The 26,100-nt window shown below is 37.2% G+C and overlaps 2 protein-coding genes across 2 annotated transcripts in view; both read right to left on the bottom strand.

Moving 5' to 3' along the window:
* LOC141567351 (butyrophilin-like protein 9) overlaps positions 1 to 26,100 on the bottom strand; it is a 390,425-nt gene that overhangs the window by 286,717 nt on the left and 77,608 nt on the right. The gene's annotated exons all lie outside the window — the stretch shown is intronic.
* LOC109439887 (butyrophilin-like protein 3) overlaps positions 1 to 26,100 on the bottom strand; it is a 43,638-nt gene that overhangs the window by 11,803 nt on the left and 5,735 nt on the right. The window contains exon 3 of the mRNA XM_088798841.1: positions 6,656 to 6,931. Coding sequence (XP_088654967.1) covers positions 6,656 to 6,931 — 276 coding nt within the window. The remainder of the gene's footprint in view (positions 1 to 6,655; positions 6,932 to 26,100) is intronic.

Genomic DNA, 26,100 nt, shown 5'->3' with positions numbered 1-26,100 from the left:
TATATGTCCTTTATATTTGACTTGCACTACTTCATTCTTCTCCTCTGCGTGTGCTCCAAAGGTGACTCTTGTGTTGTGTATATTGTCCTGTTAAAGAAGATCTTTAATTGCTTTTCTCTTGTGAGTAGGTGGGGTTAACTCTTAGGCTGACTAGTTGTGAGACTTGGCTCTGCCCACCGCAGGGTGTTCTGCTGCGTGAGGGTTGACGGCTCAAATGTGGGTTGGCCTCTATGGGCTCTTGTGCCTATAGAGAATTCCCTCTGGGTGTGTCACTTTTAAGTCAAACCCGGTAGTACTCTGGTTTGGTCTTCAGTTGGCCTCTGGGTATGTTGAATCTTGTGCCTCTTAAGCTGGGCCCTGCAAGTAATCCTTGCATGAGTCTCTTAGCTGTTCTGCGTAATGAGCAGAGAGTCCTTTGATGGGTTATAAATGTCCTGTTTCTGATAAGATCCAGAGGAGAACTCAAAAAGTGCGCCCCGCTGCCACTGCCATTCTTATCCAGACTATTTTTTTTAATGTACATGGAAAATTCTCAAGGATAGACCATTTATTTAGACATAAATCTAGCCTCAGCAAATTTAAGAAGATTGAAATCATGCAAGCATATTCTCTGATTGCAAGGCTTTGAAATTGGATATCAACTGTGAAAAGAAATCAGGGAAAACCGCAAATATGTGAAAATTAAACAATGTGCTATTAAAGAACAACTGGGACAAAGAAGAAATAAAAGGAGAGATGAAAAGGTACATAGAAACAAATCACAATGAAAATACTTTCTACCAAAATTTTTGGAATGCAGCAAAAGCAGTAATAAGAAGGAAATTTATATCATTACAGGCCTATCTCAAGAAACAAGAAAAACCCCAAATAAAAAACCTAACATTACACCTTAAAGAACTAGAAAAAGAAGAACAAATGAAACTCAAATTCAGCAGAAAAAAGGAAATAACAAAAATTAGAGCAGAACTAAATGAAATAGAGAACAAAAAGACAACATAAAAAAATAATGCAAGAAAGACCTGGTTTTTTGACTAGATTAATAAAATTGACAAACTCTTGGCTAGACTTACTAAGTTAGAAATATAAAAGACACAAATATGAATAAAATAATTCAGAAATGAAAGAGGAGAAGTTACTACACATACCACAGAAATACAAAGAATCATACAGAATACTATGAAGGACTATACGTCACAAAATTCAATCACCTAGAAGAAATGGAAAAATTCTTAGAAATGTGTAGCCTTTTTAGACTGAATCACGAAGAACTGGAAAATGTAAATAGACAGACCAAGAGTTACAAAATTGAATCAGTCATCCAAAACTTTCTCAAAAGTGAAAGTCCAGGACCAGTGGCTTCACAAATGAATTCTACCAAACATTCAAAGATCTAACACCCTTCCTCTTTAAAATCATCCAAAAAATTGAAGAATACTTTAATATTTTGCAATACTTCCTAACTCATTCTATGAGGCCAACATTACCCTGATTCCAAAACCTGTCAAGGATAACACAGTAAAAGAAAATTACAGACCAATATCTTAGATGAATATAGATGCCAAAATTGTAAACAATGGGATTTATAGATGATGTAATACAGAATTGTACACCTGAAATCTATGTAATTTTACTAACAATTGTCACCCCAATAAATTTAAAAATAATAATAATAATAATAAAAATTGTAAACTAAATTCTAGCAAATCAAATACAACAATACATTTAAAAGATTATACATCATGATAAATTGGGGTTCATCCCAGGGTCACAAGGATGGTTCAACATACGCAAATCCATCAATGTGATACATCACATGAACAAAATAAAAGTTAAAAATCATATGATTATATCAATGGATGCAGAAAAAGCATTTGACAAGATACAACATCAATTTATGATTAAAACACTTCATAAAATAGGTATAGAAAAAAATACCTTAACATAAAAAGGCCATATATGAGGCCTGACAATTACGTTCGTGAACTTTTTGCAACGATGTTGCTAACTTTGTTTTTACATCAGAGGGATTATCCGTTATGAATTTTTAACAACTAGACAAACAGTTAACTAACTTGACTATTTGGAAGTGCTGAAAAGGCTGAGTGAAAAAGTTAGACAACCTGAGCTTTACACCAACAATTCATGGCTCTTGCATCCCGACAATGCACCAGCTCATATGACACTGTCTGTGAGAGAGTTTTTAGCCAGTAAACACTGTATTGGAACACCCTCCTTACTCACCTGATCTGGCCCCTAATGTCTTCTTTCTTTAACCGAAGATAAAGGAAATATTGACAGAAAGATATTTTGATGATATTCAGGACATCAAGGGTAATACGACGACAGCTCTGATGGCCATTACAGAAAAAGAGTTCCAAAATTGCTTTGAAGGGTGGACTAGATGCTGGCATTGGTGCACAGCTTCCCAAGGGGAGTACTTCTAAGGTGACCGTAGTAATATTCAGCAATGAGGTATGTGACACTTTTTCTAGGATGAGTTCGCGAACTTAATTGTCTGACCTTGTATGACAAATTCTCAGCTAATATCATAATTAACAGTGAAAACTGAAGCCTTTTGCCCTATGTTCAAGAATCACACGGAACAAGACAGGTGTGCCTCCCATCACCACTGTTATTAAATATATTATTTGAAGTTCTAGCCAGAGCAATCAGGCAAGAAAAAGAAAAAAAAACATTCAAATTGTGAATGAAAGTGTCACTCTTTGTAGATGACATGATTCTTTATATAGAAAAACCTAAAGAGTCCAGGAAAAAGCTATTAGAAACAATAAACAAATACGGTAAAGTTGCCAGCTACAAAATCAAGATACAAAAATCCATAGCTTTCCTATACACTTACAAATGAAATTTCAGAAAAAGAAATTTAAAAAATCAATTCCTTTTGCAATTGCAACAAAAAGAATAAAGTACCTAGAAATAAACTTAAAAGATGTGAAGGACATATACACTGAAAACTATATGACATTTTTAAAATAAATTGAAGAAGATACAAAGAAACGGAAAGACATTCCATGTTCCTGGATTGGAAGAATCAACAGTTAAAACGGCCATATTACCCAAAACAATATACATATTTAATGCAATCTCCATTAAAATCCCAATGACGTTTTTTAAAGAAATGGAACCCCAAATCATCAGATTTATATGCAATCACAAAAGACTCCAAATAACCAAAGCAATCCTAAGAAAAAATAACAATGCTGGAGGTATCACACTACGTGACTTCCCCTTGTACTACAAAGTGACAATAATCAAAACAGCATGGCATTGGCAGAAAAACAGACACACAGACAAATGAAACAGAATTGAAAACTCAGAAATAAACCCACATAAATTTGGGCAGATAATTTTCAACAAAGTAGCCAAAAACATACAATGGAGAAAAGAAAGCCTCTTCAATAATTGGTGCTGGGAAAACTGGAAATTCACACACAAAAGAATGACACTAGACTGCTATCTGTCACCATAAACCAAAATTAACTCAAAATGGATCAAAGACCTAAACATTAGACCTGAAATAATAAACTGCATAGAAGAAAACATAGGTACTAAATTTATGGACCTTGGGTTCAAAGAGGATTTTATGAATTTGTCCTCGAAAGCAAAGCAAGTAAAAGTTAACATGAATGAATGGGACTATATCAAACTAAAAAGCTTCTGCACAGCAAAAGAAACCATCAACAAAACAGAGGCAACCAACTGTATGGGATAAGATATTTACAAACAACACCTCTGATAAGGGGGTGATATCCAAAATATATAAAAAAAGCTTGCACAACTCAACAACAAAAAAACAAACAATCCAATTAAAAAATGGATGGATCTTGACATTATTATGCTAAGCGAAATAAGTCAGACAGAAAAAGTCAAGAACCGTATGATTTCACTGATATGTGGTATATAAAACTGAAAAGAACAAATTAACAAGACAAACAAATGAAGAAATAAAATCTCATAGACATTGATCATAGTTTAGTGGTTACCAGAGTGTAAGTGGGGAGGAAGGTGGTAGATGAAGGTTAAAGGGATCAAATATATGGTGATGGAAGGAGAACTGACTCTGGGTCATAAACACACAACATGATGTATAGACGATGTATTACAGAATTGTACACTTGAAAACCTATGTAACTTTACTAATAATTTTCATCCCAATAAACTTTAAAAAAAAAGGGCAGAGGACATGAACAGACACTTCTCCCAAGAAGACATACAAATGGCAACAGATATATGAAAAAATGCTCAACTTCACTAGCCATTAGGGAAATGTAAATCAAAACCACAATGAGATATCACCTCAAACCTGTTAGAATGGCTATCATCAACAAGACAAATATTAACAAGTGTTGGAGAGGCTGTGGAGAAAAAAGAACCCTCATACACTGTTGGTGGGAATGTAAACTGGTGCAGCCGTTATGGAAAACAGCATGAAGGTTCCTCAAAAATTAAGAATAGAATTACATAGGACCCAGCAATCCCTCTACTTGGTACCTACCCAAAAATCTGAAAACATTTACCCATAAAGATATACCTTCTCGTATGTACTCCGATGTTCATTGCAGCATTATTAATGGTCCAGAGTGTCCTTTGATAGATGGTTGGATAAAGAAGATGTGGTATATATACACAATGGAATACTATTCTGCCATAGAAAAGATGAAATACTGCCATTTGCGACAACGTGGATGGATCTTGAGATTATTAGGCTAAGTGAAATACGTCAAACAGAAAAAGTTGAGAACCATATGACTTTACTCGTATACACAATGGAATACTATTCAGTGGTAAGAAAAGATGATATAGGAACATTTGTGACAACATGAATGGATCTTGAGAGTGTAATGCTGAGCGAAATAAGTCAGACAGAAAAAGCAGAGAACCATGTGATTTCACTGATATGTGGTATATAAACTAAAAACAACAAAAGAACAAGACAAACAAATGAGAAACAGAAACTCATAGACACAGATAGTAGTTTAGTGGTTACAAGAGGGTAAGGGGGGTAGAGGGTGGGAGATGAGGGTAACAGGGATCAAATATATGGTGATGGAAGAACTGATTCTGGGTGGTGAACACACAATGGGATTTATAGATGATGTAATACAGAATTGTACACCTGAAATCTATGTAATTTTACTAACAATTGTCACCCCAATAAATTAAAAACAAACAAACAAAAAAACCTGAAAGCAACAAAGGAACAAGACGAACAAACAAAGAAACAAAAACTCATAGACACATACAACAGTTTAGTAGATACCAGAAGGGAAAGCGGAAGGGGGGATGGTAGAAGAGGGTAAAGAGGATCAAATATATGGTGATGGAAGGAGAACTGACTCTGGGTGGTGAGCACACAATGTGATATATAGATGACGTATTATAGAATTGTACATCTGAAACCTATGTAATTTTACTAATCATTGTTATCCCAATAAATTTAATTTTAAAAAATACACTAAGAATAACTAAAATAAGTAGAGCAATGCAACCTGTTTCAGGTAACAAGAGGCAATGTTTAAAAGATATCATTTATTCCAGAATTGATCTATATATTCAGTATAACTCTACTGAGCATCTCAATAGAGTTTCCTTAGAACTAGACAAGTTGATCCAAATTTATGCAAATGTACCAGATGAAAGTTTGTAAATATTCCATGTGTGCTTCAAAATAATGATTTTTGTGGGTGAAGTCTTCTAAGGATGTCTAACAGATCAGGATTGTTAATTTGTATGTCAAATATTCTATAATCTTACTAATTTTGTTTACTTATTTAATTATTTTTAGAACTCACAGTATTTCAATTTATACTTATATGTCTATTGATATTTGCTTTATATATATTGAGACATAGTATAAGAAGCAAATAGATTTATAATTTTTTATAGATTTCTAGTGAATAAACATTTTTAGTTTCTGAAATAACTATCCTAATAATGCCTTTTTTCCTTAAGACTTTTTTCTTGACTCTAATATACATATAACTGTTATAGATATATAGGTTAACTCCTTTCATTAACATTTGTCTGTTATGCTTTTCTACTTTTAAAATGTTTCAGTGATTAGTTCATATGTATTACAATTTTCTCTAAGAATTGCACCTGTTGAAATTTTTTTAAATCCAGTCTGACAATCTTTGTCTTTTAACTGGCAAATTAACTCCATTTACATTGATTGTGATTACGGACATATTTGGTTTACATTAATTACCCTATTATTTTTAAATCCTTCCTGAAATTATCCACTCTTTATTCTATTCTGTTTCATAGAGTAATGTAATGTTTTCGCATTTATTTAGAAGTATGTTTTGTTTTTTAAATGAACACACATTTTTTTTTCTTGTTCTTCAAGTTAGCACTCTTAAATTTTGTGTGTGTTGATTTTAGAGGGTTACACAAAAAAGATGATCATATGATGAAGGAAATATTTGATTCTACTCTTCTGCAATTGCAAACAATTGTTTCCACCTAATCAAATTTTATGCTATTATCTTTATATCTCACAGAACTTTGACTTTCAAAACTAATCATTAAAACTGGAAAGTACTATACAACAGCCCTGTGATAAAGGCTCCTGTTCTCCCTCTGAGCTACACAAACATGCACCCCTCCTCCACTCCTCCTCCTCCCCACTCACCTCTTATCCATACTCTGGATTCCACCTCTCGGCTCTGGTCAGAGTACTGGACAGAACATGATATGCTGCCAGCATTTTGTTGGACTATAAGGGAAGTCTCCACATCAAATAGGCCACGTCTGTCTGCATCCACCTTTGAGTCTGAGGGCAAATCATGTCCTAGTGGGTCTTTCCACTTCACTGTGGGCTGGTGAAACCAGCCTGAGGACTTGCAGAGTAGCTGGATGCCTCCATCAACATATCCCATGATAGAAACCAGAGGAGCTGAGCCCAACGCTGGGGAGAAAACAGGAAAGGGATGAAAGCAAAGATCATGCTCCAAGGCCACAGAAGTTCTGAGTCAGATTCATAAAGCTCATAGAAATAATACTCCCACATTTCTTCTCTCCCTGATTTTCTCTCACAGACACATACACACTTATAGCACTGTAAGCTCTTCCAATGGTCTTTGTTCATTAACATGCATTTAACAACTGCTATATACCTGCATATTGCTAATCACTAGATAGGATGTGAATAAGACAGAGCTCCTTCTTATGAGGAACTTTTCCGGAGTTCAGCTGGGGAAGAGAGACCTGAACTGCCAGCTGTTAGATCGGCTAATTAAAGCAACAATGAGCCCAAATCAAATAGCAGTGAAACCTTTCATCATTTACTATCCTAGTATATTCACATAATGACTCCTCCCTCCTCCATTTCCCCCATGAATTGGCATGCTAGTCTAAGGTCAAGTGTATCTGTGCAGTGGAGGGGTTTGTGTCACTATTGAGAGTGTGCTAAACAAAAGACTTCGATAGTTTCATGGACTGTGAGGTTGGGAGAAAAGCGAAGGAAAGGGCTAGTTGTGGAAAGTTACAGGGTCCTGAGTCAGAGTGGGGGAAGATGTTTTCAAGTTTTCCCCCTCCTTTTCCTGATAAGAAGGCCTTGACAGTAGCACTTGAAAAAGACTCTGCCCCAGGCCTCAGACAGAGAGACCTAGGAATGAAGGCACCTGGGCTAGGAATGGAAATATGTGTAAGAGCATGAATTGGCAGGGGCATGGGAGTCTTCGACTACACCTCCTCAAGATACTGAAGGCATTGACTGTGCACAAAGTCTAGTGTGGGGTGGGCAGCTTTTTCTCTTGAGGCCTGTCAAGTAAAGACTTTGTAATTTTCTATGGTCAGGTCTTAAAAATCAGTAGGATTTTCACCAGGAACCAGACTCTCAGAACTCACTGACTAAGCAAGGAGAAAACTAAACAAATACATTTCATTGTGAAAAGTGCATATATGAAAATATGGTTAAGGACAGAGGTCAAGGAGATAGTGATTAACTGTTAGAGGAAGTCACACCTCCCAGGAGGTGACGTTTGTACCCTCCTGTGTCAGATGAAAGAGAAATATATAGGTGGACAAGTCAGGAAGAGGGAGAAGCATGCCAGACAGAAGGTCAGGTAGATACCATGGTGCAGAAAGCAGACATGGAAACTCAACTGACAACAGAAGACCAGGGACCTGAGTGATAAAGTTAAACAAGTTGATTGTCTACTGAAATTGAAGCTTCTAATAGGATTCAGGGTCTCAAAACATAATAGCCAAAATGTCCAGTTTTCAATTAAAAGTTACCCATCACACGAAGAACAGAAGACTGTTATCTTAAATGATAATAGACAATTGACTCACGCCAACACTGAGATAAATTAGATTGGAAATATCTAACAAAGGCTTTTCAATAGCTACCATAAAAATGATTCAACAAATGAATACAGTTTCTCTTGAAAAAATGAAAAATAGAATATCTCACCAAAATACAGAATTTATTTTTAGAAAGAACCAAAAGGAAATTATATAACTGAAAAAATACAATAACAAATAAAAAATTTACCTAATGGGCCTAATACTGGAATGGAAGTGACAGAAAATAGAATCAGTGAACATGGGGATAGATCAATATAATTTACCAAATTCAAACAATATAAAGAAACAGTATTTAAAAAAAAAAAAAAAAAAAAAAAAAGACTATGCCTCCTGCCCCCAGGGACATTTGGGAACTTAACAAAATAGCAAACATTTGTATCATCAGAGTCCCAGAAAGAGGGGAGAGAGATAGAAGGACTGGAAAAGTATTTGAAAAAATGATGGCTGATCAACTCCCAAATTTAGTGAAAAACATTAAACAACAGTTTCAAGAAACTGAGGAAATACCAAATAGGAGCAACCCAAAGAAATTCACACTTATATAGTTAAAAATCAAATTTCTGAACACTAAAAGTGAAGGAAAAAATCATGTGTCATGTATGATGCCATGCGGGGTCTCAGCTCCCACTCCCCACATAAGAACGCAGGACATGGTGAGGCCAAAAAGGAACATCCACGGAGCCATAGATAGCGGAGTCATATCACTATATTCTTGCTGGTGGCTGGGGGAGGCACATGCAGTAGTAGCCACATGATCCGCAGTCCGCCATTCACTTCTCTGCCTACCAACCAACCAACAAATCAACGCAGCCCCACAGTTACATCAGTAGCCAATCGGCTAACCAGTTACAGCTGATGGCCAACCAATCACAGTTGATGGTCATTCACTACCTGAGCCAGCACCTCCCCAGCGAGGCACAGAGCCTGGAAACTGCTCTCTGGGACTCTGTCCCCACGTCATGAAAACAACCAGGGAGAAAGCATGTACTACATGTATAGAAACATCAATTTGAATGATAGCAGATTTCTCATCAGAAACATTGAATGCCAGAAAATTTCACATCTTTTCAGTGATAAAAGAACCGTCGGGGCAGCTGGATGCCTCAGTTGGTTAGAGCGTGAGCTCTTAACAAGGTTGCCAGTTCAATTCCCACATGGGCCAGTGAACTGTGCCCTCCACAAGTAGATAGAAAACAACGGCTTGAGCTTGAGCTTGAAGCTTAGCTGCTGGTGAGCGATGGGTTTGCTCAGTGGTTAGAGCTTGGTGCTCATAACACCAAGGTCACCGGTTCAAGTCCCACATGGGCCAGTGAGCCATGCTCTCCATAACTAGATTGAAAACAATGACTTGACCTGGAGCTGAGCTGTGCCCCCCACAACTAGATTGAAAAAACAACGACTTGACATCCTGAAAAAACACTGTTCCCCAATATTCCCTAATAATAATAATAATAATAATAATAATAATAATACAGTGTACAATGCCATGGTTTAAAAAACAAAACAAAACTGTCAACAGAAAATCCTATATCTGGGATAAGTGTCCTTCAGAAGGAAAATGCAAGACATTCTCAGATAGAGGGAAATGAGCGAATCTGTTGCTAGCCAACCTAGCCTTAAAGAATGGTTAAAGTGTATAGTATAAGGAATATAGTCAATAATAGTCAATAATATTATAATAAGTATGTCTGCACTAGATTTATTGGGGTGATCACTTCATAAGTTATATAAATGTCTAACCGCTATGTTGTACACTTAAACTAATATAATATTGTATAAGTATTTAAAAAATAAATAGAACTAAACTAGAAAAAAAGTTAAAGGAAATTCTTCAAACAAAAAAATAGATGAAAAAAGGAATGTTAGAACATTAGGACAGAAAAAAGAAACAATGAAGAGAGAAAAAATAAAACAGACTATCCTCATGAGTTTTGAAAATTCATTTGATGGTTGAAATAAAATTATAAACTATCTGATGTGGTGCACAAGGCAATGTTATTTCAAAGTTGGGGAAGAAAAGGGACCTAAGTGAGGTTTGCACATTTTTCTTAAAGTGACACAATGTAAATACCAGTAGATAAAATATTTATGTATATTATAACATCCTGAACAATTGCTAAGAAAACTGTACAAAGTGATATGTTCAAAGCACTACAATTGGTCAAGATGGAATCCTAAAAAAGTGTTTTAATAGCTCACAGAGAGTCTAAGAGACAGAGAGAGAGAGAGAGAGAAACAAATGAAGGAGAAACAAAGAAAGCAAGCAGAAACAAATGGCATATGTAAGCCCTAAATATCAATAACTACTTAAATGTTGTCTTAATTAATTAATTAATTAACCAATTAGAAATTGAAATTGGCAGAATAGTATATGCTGCCTAAAAGAAACTCACGTCAAATATAATGACATAAGTAAGCTAAAATGACATAGACCGCTGGTGGTCACCCTCCAAGAACAGGATGGTACTATCCCCTTACTCCCACCTCACTCAAAATTTATGCAGATGTCAAGAATGATGCCATTATACATGTACTGAGAAGGTATGATAATGTTTGTTACTCACATAATGAGGCTTTTTGGCACTATAGAGCAGGTTCCCAAGAATATCCAAAAATGGCATAAGAGAGCAAAGATAGGAGACTGGCTTGGTTTTCACTGTGGTTAGAGGGACAGGCTGAGGTAAACTTTCCTTCACATGTTGGGTAAGGATTCCATGATTTAAACTCCTCACTGGAACCAAATGAGGGAGGGTCAGGGCTTTCTTATCAGCTTGCCCAGATGTGCAGCAAAACAAGAAGGGGAAGTAGTATGAAAAAAGAGCTTGTCAGCATTAAAACACGAAAAAAATAGAGTAAGACCTTTATGACATATGCATGCAAACATTAATTTTTAAAAAGCAGGATTAGCTATATTAATGTCAAATAAAATGTATTTCAGAATAAATGAAATTACAAGAGACAAAGACAGACCTTACATAATGAAAAAATGATGAATCCACCATAACAACATCGCAATCCTAAATATTTGTGCATCTAACAACAGAACATTTTTTTTTAAGAATGGAGACAAAGTTTTAATTGTTGAAAATTTCAACACCCCATTCTCAGCAATTGATATAATTACTGATGGAAAAATAAGTAAGGATGAAGAATATCTGAACACAATCTACAAACAGGACCTAAATGACTCTTCTTAACAACAACAGAACACATATTCAAGTGCCAGTGAAACATCACCAAGATAGGCCGTATCCTGGCCTATGGACAAACATGAACAAACTTGAAATAAATGAAATCACACACACAATGGAAGATTTTCCCAGAGAAACAAATCTGAGGGAGTTCATCACCATTAGACCTGCCTTACAAGAAATGCTGAACAGAGTTCAAGCTGAAATAAAAAGATGCTAATCAGCAACAGGAAAAAAAATACAAAAGTATGAAGCACACTGCTACAGGCAAATATATACTCAGATTTACAAAATTTTAATTCTGCAACAAGATGGTATGTTAACCACTTAACTATAATATAAAGGGTAAAGGAAGGAAGTATTAAAAATAACTACAGCTACTATAATTTGCTAATGAACAAACAATATAAAAGAGGTAAATTGTGACATCAATGATACAAAGAAAGGGATTTCCAGTCAAGATGGTGGAGTAGGTAAATGCTGTGATTTCTTCTTCTCAGATATCAAAATTTCAACTAAACTACAGAACAACCATCACTGAAAATTGCCTGAAGTCTAGCTGAGCAGAACTCCTATAAGTAAGGACATATATTGAAGAAGCCACCTCGAGCCTAGTAGGAAAAGCAGACACAAAATAGGCTGGTCCCACACCCACGTATGACCACTAAAAATTGGAAGGGATATCTCAGCTGTGGAGTTCTCCCTCAGAGGAGTGAGGATCTTAGTCCCATAACACTTTCCTCAGCCTACATCCAGTGCTGGGAAGAGAAGTCCCCATAACTCCTGGTTGTGAAAACCAGCATAAATTGTGGCTAGGTGAGATGGAGGGTGGCTAGAGTCCCAGGTGATCCTCTTAAAGGGCCTGAGCACAGACTTACTCGATGATGGACTCACTCAGCATGGGGGTAGCAGCTTGGAAGGCACCAGGGACATACTGGGAGGACCTGAGTTCTCAGGCTTCAGGGCAAAGGCTGGAGGGGCAGCTTTCTCCCAGACAGAAGTGCTGGCAAAATCCACTGTTTCTATGCTGAGACTTTGCCCCTCCTTGTGTGCAGATGCAGGCGGGCACCATATCTGAGTCTCCATCAACCTGACTAACACTGTTCCTCCCCCTGGCCCTGGTGATTCCCTGAGACCACACCCCTACCCAAGTTGCAGTCCTACTCAATCTACTTCCAGTGGCTTGTCCATACAAATAGCTTATCTTAGCTCTTAGCTGTGAACTGTCCTAAAATTTCACAAAGTATCACAAAACCCAAATAAGTAGCGTCTGCTTTCAGCATATCCCGTACATCTTGCTGAGCAGCTGCAAGTCCAGATCTAGTGGCAGCCAGCCTCAGTTTGTGGTTTGGCCTCTAGAGGCACCTCCAAGCACAGCACAGGTGGCAGCCATTTGTGGATTGTTTTGTGGCTCATGCCAGGTGGCCTTGGGCAGGTCACAGGATGCAGCAGAACTTGGCCTGCTGTTGAACCTGGCCTGTGGTGGGGCCCCTCTCAGGAGGCCCCAGGAATGGTATGACCAGTAGCCAGTTTCAGACCAAGTCAGAGCATCACTTGTCAACCTCCTGGATGACACACCCAAAGGGCAGAATGGGCAGGCACCAGAGCTCTGCTAAAGTGAATTCTCGCTCTGTAGGATCAGCCCCTGCACAGCAGCTCCTCCACTGTAGTTGTGACAAGTCCTCACAATCAATCGGCCGAGGGTGAATCCCTCCTACTGACTTGTAAACAGCAACCGAGGCTCAACTACAACAGAAGGGCACACAAAACCACCACAAAAGACACACCTGGAGCACCTGGATCAGGTGACCATAGAGACTTTGCCATTGAGCCCCACAGCACACCTACTACATAAGGCCACCCTACTAAGACCAGGAGTCATAACAACCCTACCTAATACATAGAAACAAACAGAGGGAGGCAGCCAAAATGGGGAGACAAAGAAACATGTCCTGAACAAAAGAACAGAACAAAACTCCAGAAAAAGACCTAAATAAAATAAAGACAAGCAATCTACTAGACACAGAGTTCAAAACACTGGTTATAAGGATACTCAATAATCTCAGGGAGAACTTCAACAAGGAGACAGAAAACATAAACATGGAGATAGGAAACATAAAAAGAACCAGTCAGAAATAAGGAATACAATAACTGAAATGAAGACTACATTAGAGGGAATCAACAGTAGATGAGATGAAACAGGATTGAACCAGCAATTCAGAAGATAAGGTAGCAGAAAACACCCAATCAGAACAGCAAAGAGAAAGAAGAATCCAAAAAAATGAGGACAGTTTAAGGGACTTCTGGGACAACATCAAGTGTACCAACATTTGCATCAGAGGTACCAGCAGGAGAAGAGAGAGAGCAAGGAATAGAAAACCTATTTGAAAAAAATGACAGGAAACTTCCCTCACCTGGTGAAGGAAATAGATATACAAGGCCAGGAAGCACAGAGAATCCCAAAAAATATAAACCTAAAGAGTCCAAACCAAGACACATCATAATTAATGCCAAAAGTTAAAGACAAAGAGATAATCTTAAAAGCAACAAGAGAAAAGTAGTTAGTTACATGCAAGGGATCTCCCATAAAACTGTCAGCTGACTTCTCAAGAAAAACTTTGCAGGCCAGTAGGGAGTGGCAGGAAATATTGAAAATGGTGCAAAGCAAGGACCTACAACCAAGATTACCCAGCAAAGCTATCATTTAGAATCAAAGGACAGATAAAGAGCTTTCTAGGCAAGAAAAAGTTAAAGGAGTTCATCACCATGAAACCAGTATTACAAGATATGTTAAAGGGACAAGAAGAAGGAGAAGGAGAAGGAGAAGGAGAAGGAGAAGGAGAAGGAGAAGGAGAAGGAGAAGGAGAAGGAGAAGGAGAAGGAGAAGGAGAAGGAGAAGGAGAAGGAGAAGGAGAAGGAGAAGGAGAAGGAGAAGGAGAAGGAGAAGGAGAAGGAGAAGGAGAAGGAGAAGGAGAAGGAGAAGGAGAAGGAGAAGGAGAAGGAGAAGGAGAAGGAGAAGGAGAAGAAGAAGAAGAAGAAGAAGAAGAAGAAGAAGAAGAAGAAGAAGAAGAAGAAGAAGGAAGAGAAGGAGGAGGAGGAGTTAAAAAATATGAATAGCAAAAGAAAATAACTACATATCTATCAACAATTACTTTAAATGTAAATGGATTAAATGTTCCAATTAAGAGACAATAGGGTGGCCTTTTCATGAAGCTGGAGCCAAAAGTGAAGAAGGAAGCCCCTGCCCTCCTAAAGCCAAAGACAAAGCAATGGCTAGACAAAGCAGAGACAAAGCAAAGAAGAAGTGCTGAAAGGCATCCACAGCCACACAAAAAAAGATCCCCACGTCACCCACTTTTCAAAGCCCAAGACACAGCAGCTCGAAAGGCAGCCTAAATATCCTTGGAAGAGTGCCCCCAAGAGAAACAACCTTGACCACTATGCAATCATTAAATTCCTCCTAACTGCTGAGTCTGCCATGAAGAAGATAGAAGACAATAATACACTTATGTTCATTACGGCCAACAAGCACCAGATCAAACAGGCTGTGAAGAATCTCCATGACATTGATGTGGCCAAGGTCAACACCTGATCAGGCCTGATGGAGAGAAGGAGGCATGTTTGATTGGCTCCTGACTATGATGCTTTGGATATTGCCAAACAAATTGGGATCATCTAAACTGAGTTCAGCTGGTTAATTCCAAATATGAATTTTTTAACTGTAACAACAACAACAACAAAAACAACAACACAATAGGGTGGCTGAATGGATAAGAAAAGAAGACCTTTGCATATGCTGCCTACAAGAGAATCACTTCAGATTGAAAGACACACACTCTCTGAAAGTAAAGGGATGGAAAAAGGTATTCCAGGAAAATGGAAACAAATAAACAAAGCTGGGATAGCATATTTATACCAGACAAAACAGACTTTTAAACAAAGGCTATAACAAGAGACAAAGAAGGACCCAGTAATTCTACTTGTGGATATTTATCGAAAAAAAAACCCAAAACACTAATTTGGAAAGATTTATGCATCCCTATGTTCATTGCAGCATTATTTACAATAGCCAAAACATGGAGGCAACTAAGAGTCCATCAATGGATGAATGGATAAAGAAGAGGTTGTACATATATACAAAGGAATATAACTCAACCATAAAAATGGATGAAATCTTGCCATCTGCAACAACTTGGATGGACCTAGAGGGACCTAAGTGAAGTAAGTTACACAGAGAAAGACAAATACAGCATGATTTCACTTATATGTGGAATCTAAAAACGAAAATAAATTAAAAAAAAAAACAGAAGCAAACTTATAGATTCAGAGAACAAGCTGATGATTGCTAGATGGGTTTTTAGGGGGTAGTTGAAAAATGGGAAGGGATTAAGAGGTACAAATTGGTTGTTACAAAGTAGTCATGGGGATGTAAGGTATAGCAGAAGGAATATGGAATAACTATGTATGGTGTCAGATGGGTACTAGATTTATCGAAGGTGATAGATGGGAGTGAGGTTGGGAGATAGGGTGAAAAAGGTAGAGAAATTAAGAAGTATAAATTGGTAGTTACAAAATAATCATGGGGATATAAAGAAAAGCATAGGGAATATAGTTAATAATACGATAATAACTACATACAACATCAGGTGGGTACTTGCCAGGAGGATGACTTCTTAAATTACATAAATGTCTAACCACTATGCTGTACACATGACATTAATATAAAATAATATTTAATGTCAACTGTAATTCAAATATTAAAAAGGGGGGAAACAAAAGGGGAAAATACAAAAAGGGGTGTAAAATGGTGGAGCTTTTGGAGGCATTTGAAGTTAACTTGCTATCAGCTTAAAATGGACTGTTTTAACTATAAGATGTTTTATGTAAATCTCATGGTAACTACAAAACAAACACCTAGAAGGTTCTCAAAAGATAAAAAGAAGGGACTCATAGCATACTACCATGGAATATCTCCAATTCACAAAAATAAGTGACAAGAGAGGAAAAAAAGAACAATGAAACTATAAAACAGTTGAAAAGAAATAAGATGGCACTAGTAAGTCCCTATATATCAATAATTACTCTACCTGTAAGCGGACTGAATTCATCAATGAAAAGGCACAAAGTAGCTGGATGGATAAGAAAAAGAAGACCCAACTACATGCTGCTTACAACAGACTCACTTCTGCTTTAAGAACACACATAGGTGAAAATTGAAGGAATAGAAAAAGATATTCCATGCAAGTGTAGACCAAAAGAAAGCAGGGATAGTTATATTTATATCAGAAAAAATAGACTTTAAACCAAAAACATTAATAAGAGGCAAAGAAGATCACTATATGATGATAAAAGGGTCACATCGTTAAGAAGATATAACTATCATAAATATGCACACCCAACATTAAAGCACTTAACCATATTAAGTAAATACTATCAGATCTGAAGGGAGAAATAGACAATACAATAATAGTGGGGGACTCCAATACTCCCCTTTCAGCAATGGATAGATCATTCAGACAATCAACAAGGAAATATTAAATTTGAACCATACATTAGATCAAATGAACCTAACAGACATTTAGAGAACATTCTGTTCAAAATCAGCAGAATACACATACACATTATTCTCAAGTGCACATGAAACATTCTGCAGGATACATCATATAATAGGAAGTAAAATGAGTCTTAGCAAATTTAAGAAGACTGAAATCATACCAAGTATTTATTTCAACTACAATGGTATTAAACTAAAAGTCAACAACTTGAAGAAAGCTAGAATGTCTACAAATATGTGGAAATTAACACACTTTGAACAACCCATGGATCAAAGAAGCCAAAAAGGGAAATAAGAAAAAGAATTAAAAACAAACAAAAATGGAAACACTACATATCAAAACATGTGAAATGCTGCAAAAGCAGTTCTCAAGAGAAGTTTATAGTGACAAATACATATATTAATAAAATAGAACGATCTAGAGTAAACAACCTAACTTCACACCTCAAGGATCTAGAGAAAGGAGAGCAAACTAGGTCTGAAGTTAGCAGAAGGAAGAAAATAACAAAGATCAAAGTGGAAATAAATGAAATAGAGGCCATAAAAAATCAAAATGAATTCAGCAGCACATGAAAAGGATCACACGTCAGGTCCAAGTGGGGTTTATCCCTGGGATGTAAGAGTGGTTCATCACGAAATAATAAATGTGATACACTTATTAATAGAATGGAAGATAAAAATCATATTACCATCTCAATAGATGCAGAAAAGCATTTAACAAAATACAACAATATTTTATGATAAAAACACTTAACAAATTGGGTATAGAAGGAACATAACTCAACATAATAAAAGCCATATATGACAAACACAGAGCTAACATTATAGTCAACGGTGAAAAATCAAACGTTTTTCTCTAAGATCAGGAATAAGACAAGCACACCACTCTCATCATCTTATTCAATATAGTAGAGCAGGTCTTTAAATAAAGTCTGTTTTCTGAACAGACTCTTCACAAAATAAATTATATAAATCGTTATTAAGGACAAGAAAAATTATGCCATTTCATGCAACATCAATTTTGTTATAATGTTGATGAGAAAAAAAAATTCTTGCCTGGAGCCACTGTCTGTGCAGTTTGCAGATTCTCCCCATGTCTGCGTGGGTTTTCTCTGGGTATTCCAGTTTCCTCCCACATCCCAAAGATGTGCACATTAGGTTAATTGGCATATCTAAATTGTCCCAGGATAAGTGAGTATGGGTGTGTGTGTGAGTGCACCCAGTGATGGAATGGTGTCCTGTCCAGGGTTAACTCCTACCTTACACCCTGAGATGCTGGAAGAGGATTCAGCCACCTGTGACCCTGAACTGGATTAAGCAGGTTTGTAAATAATTATCTTATTTGTTTATGTTAATCTTTCTTAAATGTATGTATAGTTTACATTTATTTCAGAGTTTAATATTAGATGTGTTTTGGGTCTTTATTTAGAAGTTCAGTGATGTTTTTGTCACTAGAAATATGCCATAGGAACTTAAGTCTTGTTTATATCAATTAGCCTGTGGTAAAATTGGTTTTGGTATATGTTATTTCATTAAAAGTCACAGATTCCAAGGACCTATCAATAACATTAAGTGAGGACTTACTGTACTGACAAAGAAGTAAAACACATCCAAATTGAAACTGAGGAGGTAAAATTGTTATGTGCAGATGATATGATCTTATATATAGAAAATCCTAAAGACTAGACAGAACTCTGCCCCCCCCAAAAAAAAACACCTGTTGGAACTAATCAACTATTGACCTTCAAAACACAGCCAGATGTTTCTCCAGCAAAATGGGTTTGTTTGGGAACAACAAAGAATTGCAATTTGGGACATGAGGTCTAATGGCAAACCAAACACAAGTCCAGAGAAGCAAAGGGGAGGAATGCTCACTTATGGACTTGGGAAGAACAGTTGTAAAGGAAGAGTCCACTGGAGGAAACTGAGTTTGAAGTACAGTGACTTTTTATTGGCTGAGTTATGGTAGTCTCCAATTGGCCCAGCTGTTACTGAGCAAGAAGGAACCTTTTCTTCCTCTTACTGAGGTAGTAAAGTAGTAACACTTCCTGTCAGAGGTACAAGGTACATTTCTTCCTATTGGAGTCGAGTGACACACACCTGACATGGGCATGGAGTGACACATACCTGAAAGTTCTCTCTTCTAGCCTTCTGACTCCATTTGAAATGTGATTTATCTTTATTAATTTCTACACAAGAAATGCAGTTAAGTTTCATGACATGAATACAATATAGAAAAATCAGTTGAGTTTCTATACATTAACAACTAAATATCAGAAAAAGAAATTAAAAAACTATCCCATTAATAATAGCATCAAAGACAATAAAATACTTAGGAATACATTTAAACAAGGATGTGAAAGATCTATACAATGAAAACTACAAGATTTTGATGACAGAAATTGAGACAACACCAAATGGAAAGATATTCTAATTTATAAGTAGAAGAATTAATATTGTTAAAATGCCCATACTACCCAAAGCATTCCATAGATACGATGCAACCCCATTCAAAATTCTAATGACATTTTTTACAGAAATAGAAAAAAAAAATCCTAAAATTTGTGTGGAACCAAAAAGACTCTGAATAGCCAAAGAAATCTTGAGTAAGAACAAAGCCAGAGGAACCATACTTCCTGATTTCGAACTATACTACAAAGCTATAGTAATTGAAATAGTATGGTACTGACACGTCATCAAAATGGCGGCGTGCAGTGAGCCTCTGTAAAGCTCCCCTAGAATTTACAACTAATCGAACAATAATAATTCCACACAGGATTCCCTGCACAGCAGAGAGGCAAGACAAAGAGGCCCACTACTGAATTCACCTAAAGGTGGGCGAATCACGCAAGTAAGGGAGAAGGGAAGGGAGAAGTGCAGAGACCGAGCCGTGGGGGCATAGAACGCAGACCTAGCTCAGTGATCCGAGCTCGCAGCATCCCAGAACTACTGCAGCCACGGGAGAGGGAAGAACTGGGACAGCTAGGGCTCTGCTTATGGCACACAAGGCTGAGGGGGCAGCATATAACACGGCTGAACCTAACGCTCATGGCAGAGACCTCAGAGAAAAGACTGAGGGAAGAAGGCTGAAAACGGTGGTTTAAGCCCTCACTGCCAAGCAGAGAAGGGAAGCCTTAGGCACTGAGACTACCCACCCCAGAGCTCACCCCGCCCCCACCTGCCCAGTGCTACAAGTGGAACAGTAGCAGTGTCAGATCAAAAGAACAGAATATTTGCTGTTCTGAGAACTGTAGACCGCAGACACAGATTCTCAGCCCAACTAGTTCCAGCAAAGGGCAGGGAGCTGTGGAAGCAGGACCGGCTGTGGTGGTGGTCGCCGCCATTGCTCTGGGCCCCTCTCACAACTCAACCCGCCCCTGGCCCCACCTATCTGGGCGGATCCCTGCAGGAGTAAACAGAACTGCTGAAACATACAGGCTCTGAATCTGGTGCAGGAAGAGCTTTGGAACTTCAAAAGCTCTCCACATACCCACACGGACACTGTGCCCTGTGACCCAGGTGAACTATTAACAGAGAAGAAGCCCGTCTCCCAGGGAATCCCCCCATTGTGTGAGAAGCTGGAATAGTGCAGAGAAAACATAGCACTACCGTGTGAGAGAGAAAAACAAGGCTGCAGTTGGACAGAAAATAAAACACTCTACCAACAAGTACTGGAAAACAAAAGAAAGACCTCTTCCTATCAACCTGTTGCAGAAGCCACTCCTGTAGATGTCTAGGAAGAGAAATAATATCAGTAATTGCCATGAATAACCAAGGCAACGACAGCTCAGAAAGAAAGTGAAAAGTCTCCAGAAAACGAACTTAAAGATATGGAAATATGTGACTTAAATGACAGAGAATTCAAGATTGCAGTTCTGAAAAAACTCAACGAGATGCAAGAAAACTCAGAGAGGCCGCTTAATGAACTCAGAAACACAATAAAAAAACAACACGAGCATTTTATGAAAGAGATTGAGATTTGAAAAAAGAACCAACTAGAATTTCTGGTGATTAACAACTCAATAGAAGAAATTAAGAATGAAATAATCAGCTTAGGTAGTAGAGTTGACCAGATGGAGGAAAGAATCAGTGACATCAAAGACAGAAACCTGGAAATTACACAGATGGAAGAAGAAAGAGCCTTGAGACTTCAAAGAAATGAGAGAACTCTACAAGAACTTTCTGACTCCATCAGAAAGAGCAATATAAGAATAATGGGCATACGAGAAGGAGAAGAAAGAGAGAAGGGAACAGAGAATATATTCAAACAAACTGTCAATGAGAACTTCCCAAACTTGTGGACAGAACTGGACCCTCGAATCCAAGAAGCAAATAAAACACCTAGTTACCTAAATCCCAACAGGCCTTCTCCAAGACACATTGTATTGAAGCTGTCTAAAATCAATGACAGAGAAAGAATCCTCAAGGCAGCCAGGGAAAAGAAGACGGTAACCTACAAAAGAAAGCCCATTAGATTATCATCAGATTTTTCAGCAGAAACTCTACAAGCCAGGCGGGAGTGGAACCAAATATTCAAACTATTGAAAGAGAGAAATTATGAGCCAAGAATAATATATCCAGCAAAGATATCCTTTAGATATGAAGGAGGAATAAAGACTTTTCCAGACATAATGAAGCGAAGGGAAGTTTCTAATACACGACCTGCACTACAAGAAATACTAAAGCAGGCTATTCGACCACCATCAACAGGGACAATTTGTGGCAACCGAAATATAAAAAGGGGAGAGTAAAGGCCTTAACCAGAATATGGGAATGGAGAAAGTAAGCCTGCTGAAGAAAATGGAATACTCTAAATATTAATTTTTTTTACATAAACTTAAGCGTAACCACTCAAAAAAAATCCAGTACTGAAATATATACTGTAATAAAAAAAGAAACAGAGGGAAACATCATAGAATACCACCACAAATAAATAATAAACAACAACAAACAGGCAAAGAAACAATGGAGACACAGATTTACCAGAAAACTAAAGATAGAATGACAGGAAATCCTCACATATCAATAATCACCCTAAATGTAAATGGACTGAACTCACCAATAAAAAGGCACAGAATAGAAGATTGGATCCAAAAACTGAAACCAACCATATGCTGTATCCAAGAGACACATCTCAGCTACAAAGACAAGCATAGACCCAAAGTGAAAGGGTGGAAATTGACACTCCAAGCAAATGGTGCCCAGAGAAAATCAGGTGTAGCCATAATGATATCAGATGAAACAGACTTCAAGGTGAAAAAGCTAACAAGAGACAAAGATGGACATTTCATAATCGTGAAGGGGACTGTACAACAAGAAGACATAACAGTCATCAATATTTATGCCCCCAATGAGGGAGCACCAAAATATACCAAGCAACTACTAACAGAACTAAAGGGAGAAATTGACCAAAACACAATTATACTAGGGGACTTAAATCCATCATTGACAGCTATGGATAGATCATCCAAACAGAAAATAAATAAGGAAATAGCCGCCCTAAATGACACATTAGATGAAATGGACATAATTGACATTTATAGAGCACTTCATCCTAAAACATCAGACTATACATTCTTTTCTAGTGTACATGGAACATTCCAAGGATAGACCATTTATTGAGGCATAAAATCAGCCTCAGCAAATTTAAGAAGATTGAAATCATACCAAGCATATTCTCTGATCAGAGGGCTTTGAAATTGGATTGCAACTGCAAAAGGAAAGCAGGAAAGAACACAAATACATGGAGATTAAACAACATACTTTTAAAGAACGACTGGGTCAAAGAAGAATTTAGAGGAGAGATCAAAAGATACATAGAAACAAATGACAATGAAAATACATCCTACCAAAATTTTTGGGATTCAGCAAAAGCAGTTTTAAGAGGGAAATTTATAGCATTACAGGCCTAGCTCAAGAAACGTGAAAAATCCCAAATAAATAACCTCATGTTACTCCTTAAAAAACTAGAAAAAGAAGAACAAGTGAAACCCAAGGTCAGCAGAAGAAAGGAAATAACAAAAGTCAGAGCAGACTAAATGAAATAGAGAACAAAAAGACAATAGAAAAAACTAACATGACAAAGAGCTGGTTCTTTGAAAAGATTAACAAAATCGACAAACCCTTGGCTAGACTTACTAAGATAAAAAGAGAGAAGACACTAATTTAAAAAATCAGAAACGAAAAAGGGGAAGTTATCACGGACACCACAGAAATACAAAGGATCATCCAAGAATACTATGAAGGACTATGTGCCACCAAATTCAATAACCTAGAAGAAATGGACAAGTCCTTAGAAACATATAGCCTTCCTAGGCTGAACCATGAAGAACTGGAAAATCTAAACAGACCCATCACCAGTTTTGAAATTGAATCAGTCATCCAAAACCTTCCCAAAAGCTAAAGTCTGGGACCAGATGGCTTCACTAGTGAATTCTAACAAACCTTCAAAGAGGATCTAATACCAATCCAGCTCAAACTCTTCCAAAAAATTGAAGAAGAAACAATACTCCCCAACTCATTTTATGAGGCCAACATTACCCTGATACCAAAACCTGGTAAGGACAGCACGAAAAAAGAAAACTACAGACCAATATCTCTGATGAATACAGATGCAAAAATCCTAAACAAAATTCTAGCAAATCGAATACAAGAATGCATTAAAAAGATTATTCATCACGACCAAGTGGGGTTCATCCCCGGGGCACAAGGATGTTTCAACATACGCAAATGCATCAATGTGATACATCACATAAACAAAATAAAGGACAGAAATCATATGATTATATCAATGGATGCAGAAAAAGCATTTGACAAGATACAACATTCATTTATGATTAAAACACTTAATAAAATAGGTATAGAAGGAAAATACCTAACATAATAAAGGCCATATATGACAAGTCCTCTGCTAATCTCATAATTAATGGTGAAAAACTGAAGCCCTTTGCTTTACGTTCAGGATCACGACAGGGCTGTCCCCTATCACCTCTGCTTTTCAGCATAGTGTTGGAAGTCCTTGCCAGAGCAATCAGGCAAGAGAAAGAAATAAAAGGTATCTAAATTGGGAATGAAGAAATTAAATTATCACTCTTTGCAGATGACATGATGCTATATATAGAAAACCATAAAGACTCCACCAAAATGCTATTAGAAACAATGAACGAACACAGTAAAGTTGCTGGCTACAAAATCAACGCACAAAAGTCCATTGCCTTCCTATATACTAACAATGAAATCCCAGAAAAAGAAATACAAAAAACAATTCCTTTTGCAATTGCAGCAAAAAGAAGAAAATACCTAAGAATAAACTTAACCAAGGATGTGAAGGACCTGTATGCTGAAAACTATAGGACATTTTTGAAAGAAATGGAAAGACATTCCGTGCTCATGGATTGGAAGAATCAAAATAGTTAACATGGCCATATTACCCAAAGCAATATACAGATTTAATGCAATCCCCATCAAAATTCCAATGGCATTTTTAAAAGAAATAGAACAAAAAAAATCATCAGATTTGTTTGGAACCACAAGAGACACCAAATAGCCAAAGCAATCTTAAGAAAAACGAACAATGCAGGAGGTATCATACTCCCTGTTTAGCTTGTACTACAGGGCTACAATAATCAAAACAGCATGGTAATGGCAGAAAAACAGACACATAGACCAATGGAATAGAACTGAGAACACAAAAATAAAACCACATAAATATGGACAGATAATATTTAACAAAGAAGCTAAAAACATACAATGGAGGAAAGACAGCCTCTTCAATAAATGGTACTGGGAGAATTGGATAACCACGTGCAAAAGAATGAAACTGGACTGCTATCTGTCACCATGTACCAAAATTAATTCAAAATAGATCAAAGACTTAAGCATAAGACTTGACACAATAAACTGCATAGAAGAAAACATAGGTACTAAACTTATGGACCGTGGGTTCAAAGAGCATTTTATGAATTTGACTCCAAAGGCAATGAAAGTAAAAGCTAAAGTAAACGAATGGGACTATATGAAACTTAAAAGCTTCTGCACCGCAAAAGAAAGCATTGACAAAATAAAGAGGGAACCAACTGAATGGGAGAAGATTTTTGCAAACAGTGCCTCCGATAAGGGGCTAATATCCAAAATGTAGAAGGAACTCATGCAACTCAACAACAACAACAAAAAACAACCCAATTGAGAAATGGGCAGAGGACCTGAAGAGACATTTCTCCAAAGAGGACACACAAATGGCAAATAGACATATGAAAAAATGTTCAACATCACTAATCATCAGAGAATTGCAAATCAAAACCACAATGAGATATCACCTCACCCCAGTCAGAATGGCTATCATCAACAAGACAAATAGTAGCAAGTGTTGGAGAGGCTGTGGAAAAAAAGGAACCCTCATACACTGTTGGTGGGAATGCAGACTGGTGCAGTTGTTATGGAAGGCAGTGTGGAGGTTCCTCAAAAAATTACGAGTGGAATTACTGTATGACCCAGCAAATCCTGTCCTGGGTATCTACCCCAAAAATCGGAAAACATTTATCCATAAAGACACGTGTGCTCCAATGTTCATTGCAGCTTTGTTTACGGTGGCCAAGACATGGAAACAACCAAAATGTCCTTCGATAAATGAATGGATAAAGAAGTTGTGGTATATATACACAATGGATGTATACATACACATTCGGCGGTAAGAAAAGATGATATAGGAACAATTTTGACAACATGGATGGATCTTGAGAGTATGATGCTAAGTGAAATAAGTCACACAGAAAAAGCAGACAACAATATGATTTCACTGATATGTGGTATATAAACCAAAAACAGCAAAAGAACAAGACAAACTAATGAGAAACAAAAACTCATAGACACAGACAATAGTTTAGTGGTTACCAGAGGGTAAGGGGGGTAGGGGGAGGGAGATGAACTTAAGGGGGATCAAATATATGGTGATGGAAGGAGAACTGACTCTGGGTGGTGAACACACATTGGGATTTATAAATGATGTAATAGAGAATTGTACAC

This window comes from Rhinolophus sinicus, chromosome 5 (assembly GCF_057876585.1).
Source record: "Rhinolophus sinicus isolate RSI-liver-muscle chromosome 5, RSI-T2T, whole genome shotgun sequence".
NCBI lineage: Eukaryota > Metazoa > Chordata > Mammalia > Chiroptera > Rhinolophidae > Rhinolophus > Rhinolophus sinicus.
Note: the sequence above shows the minus strand (reverse complement) of the source record. Positions and strands in the feature narration are given on the sequence as shown.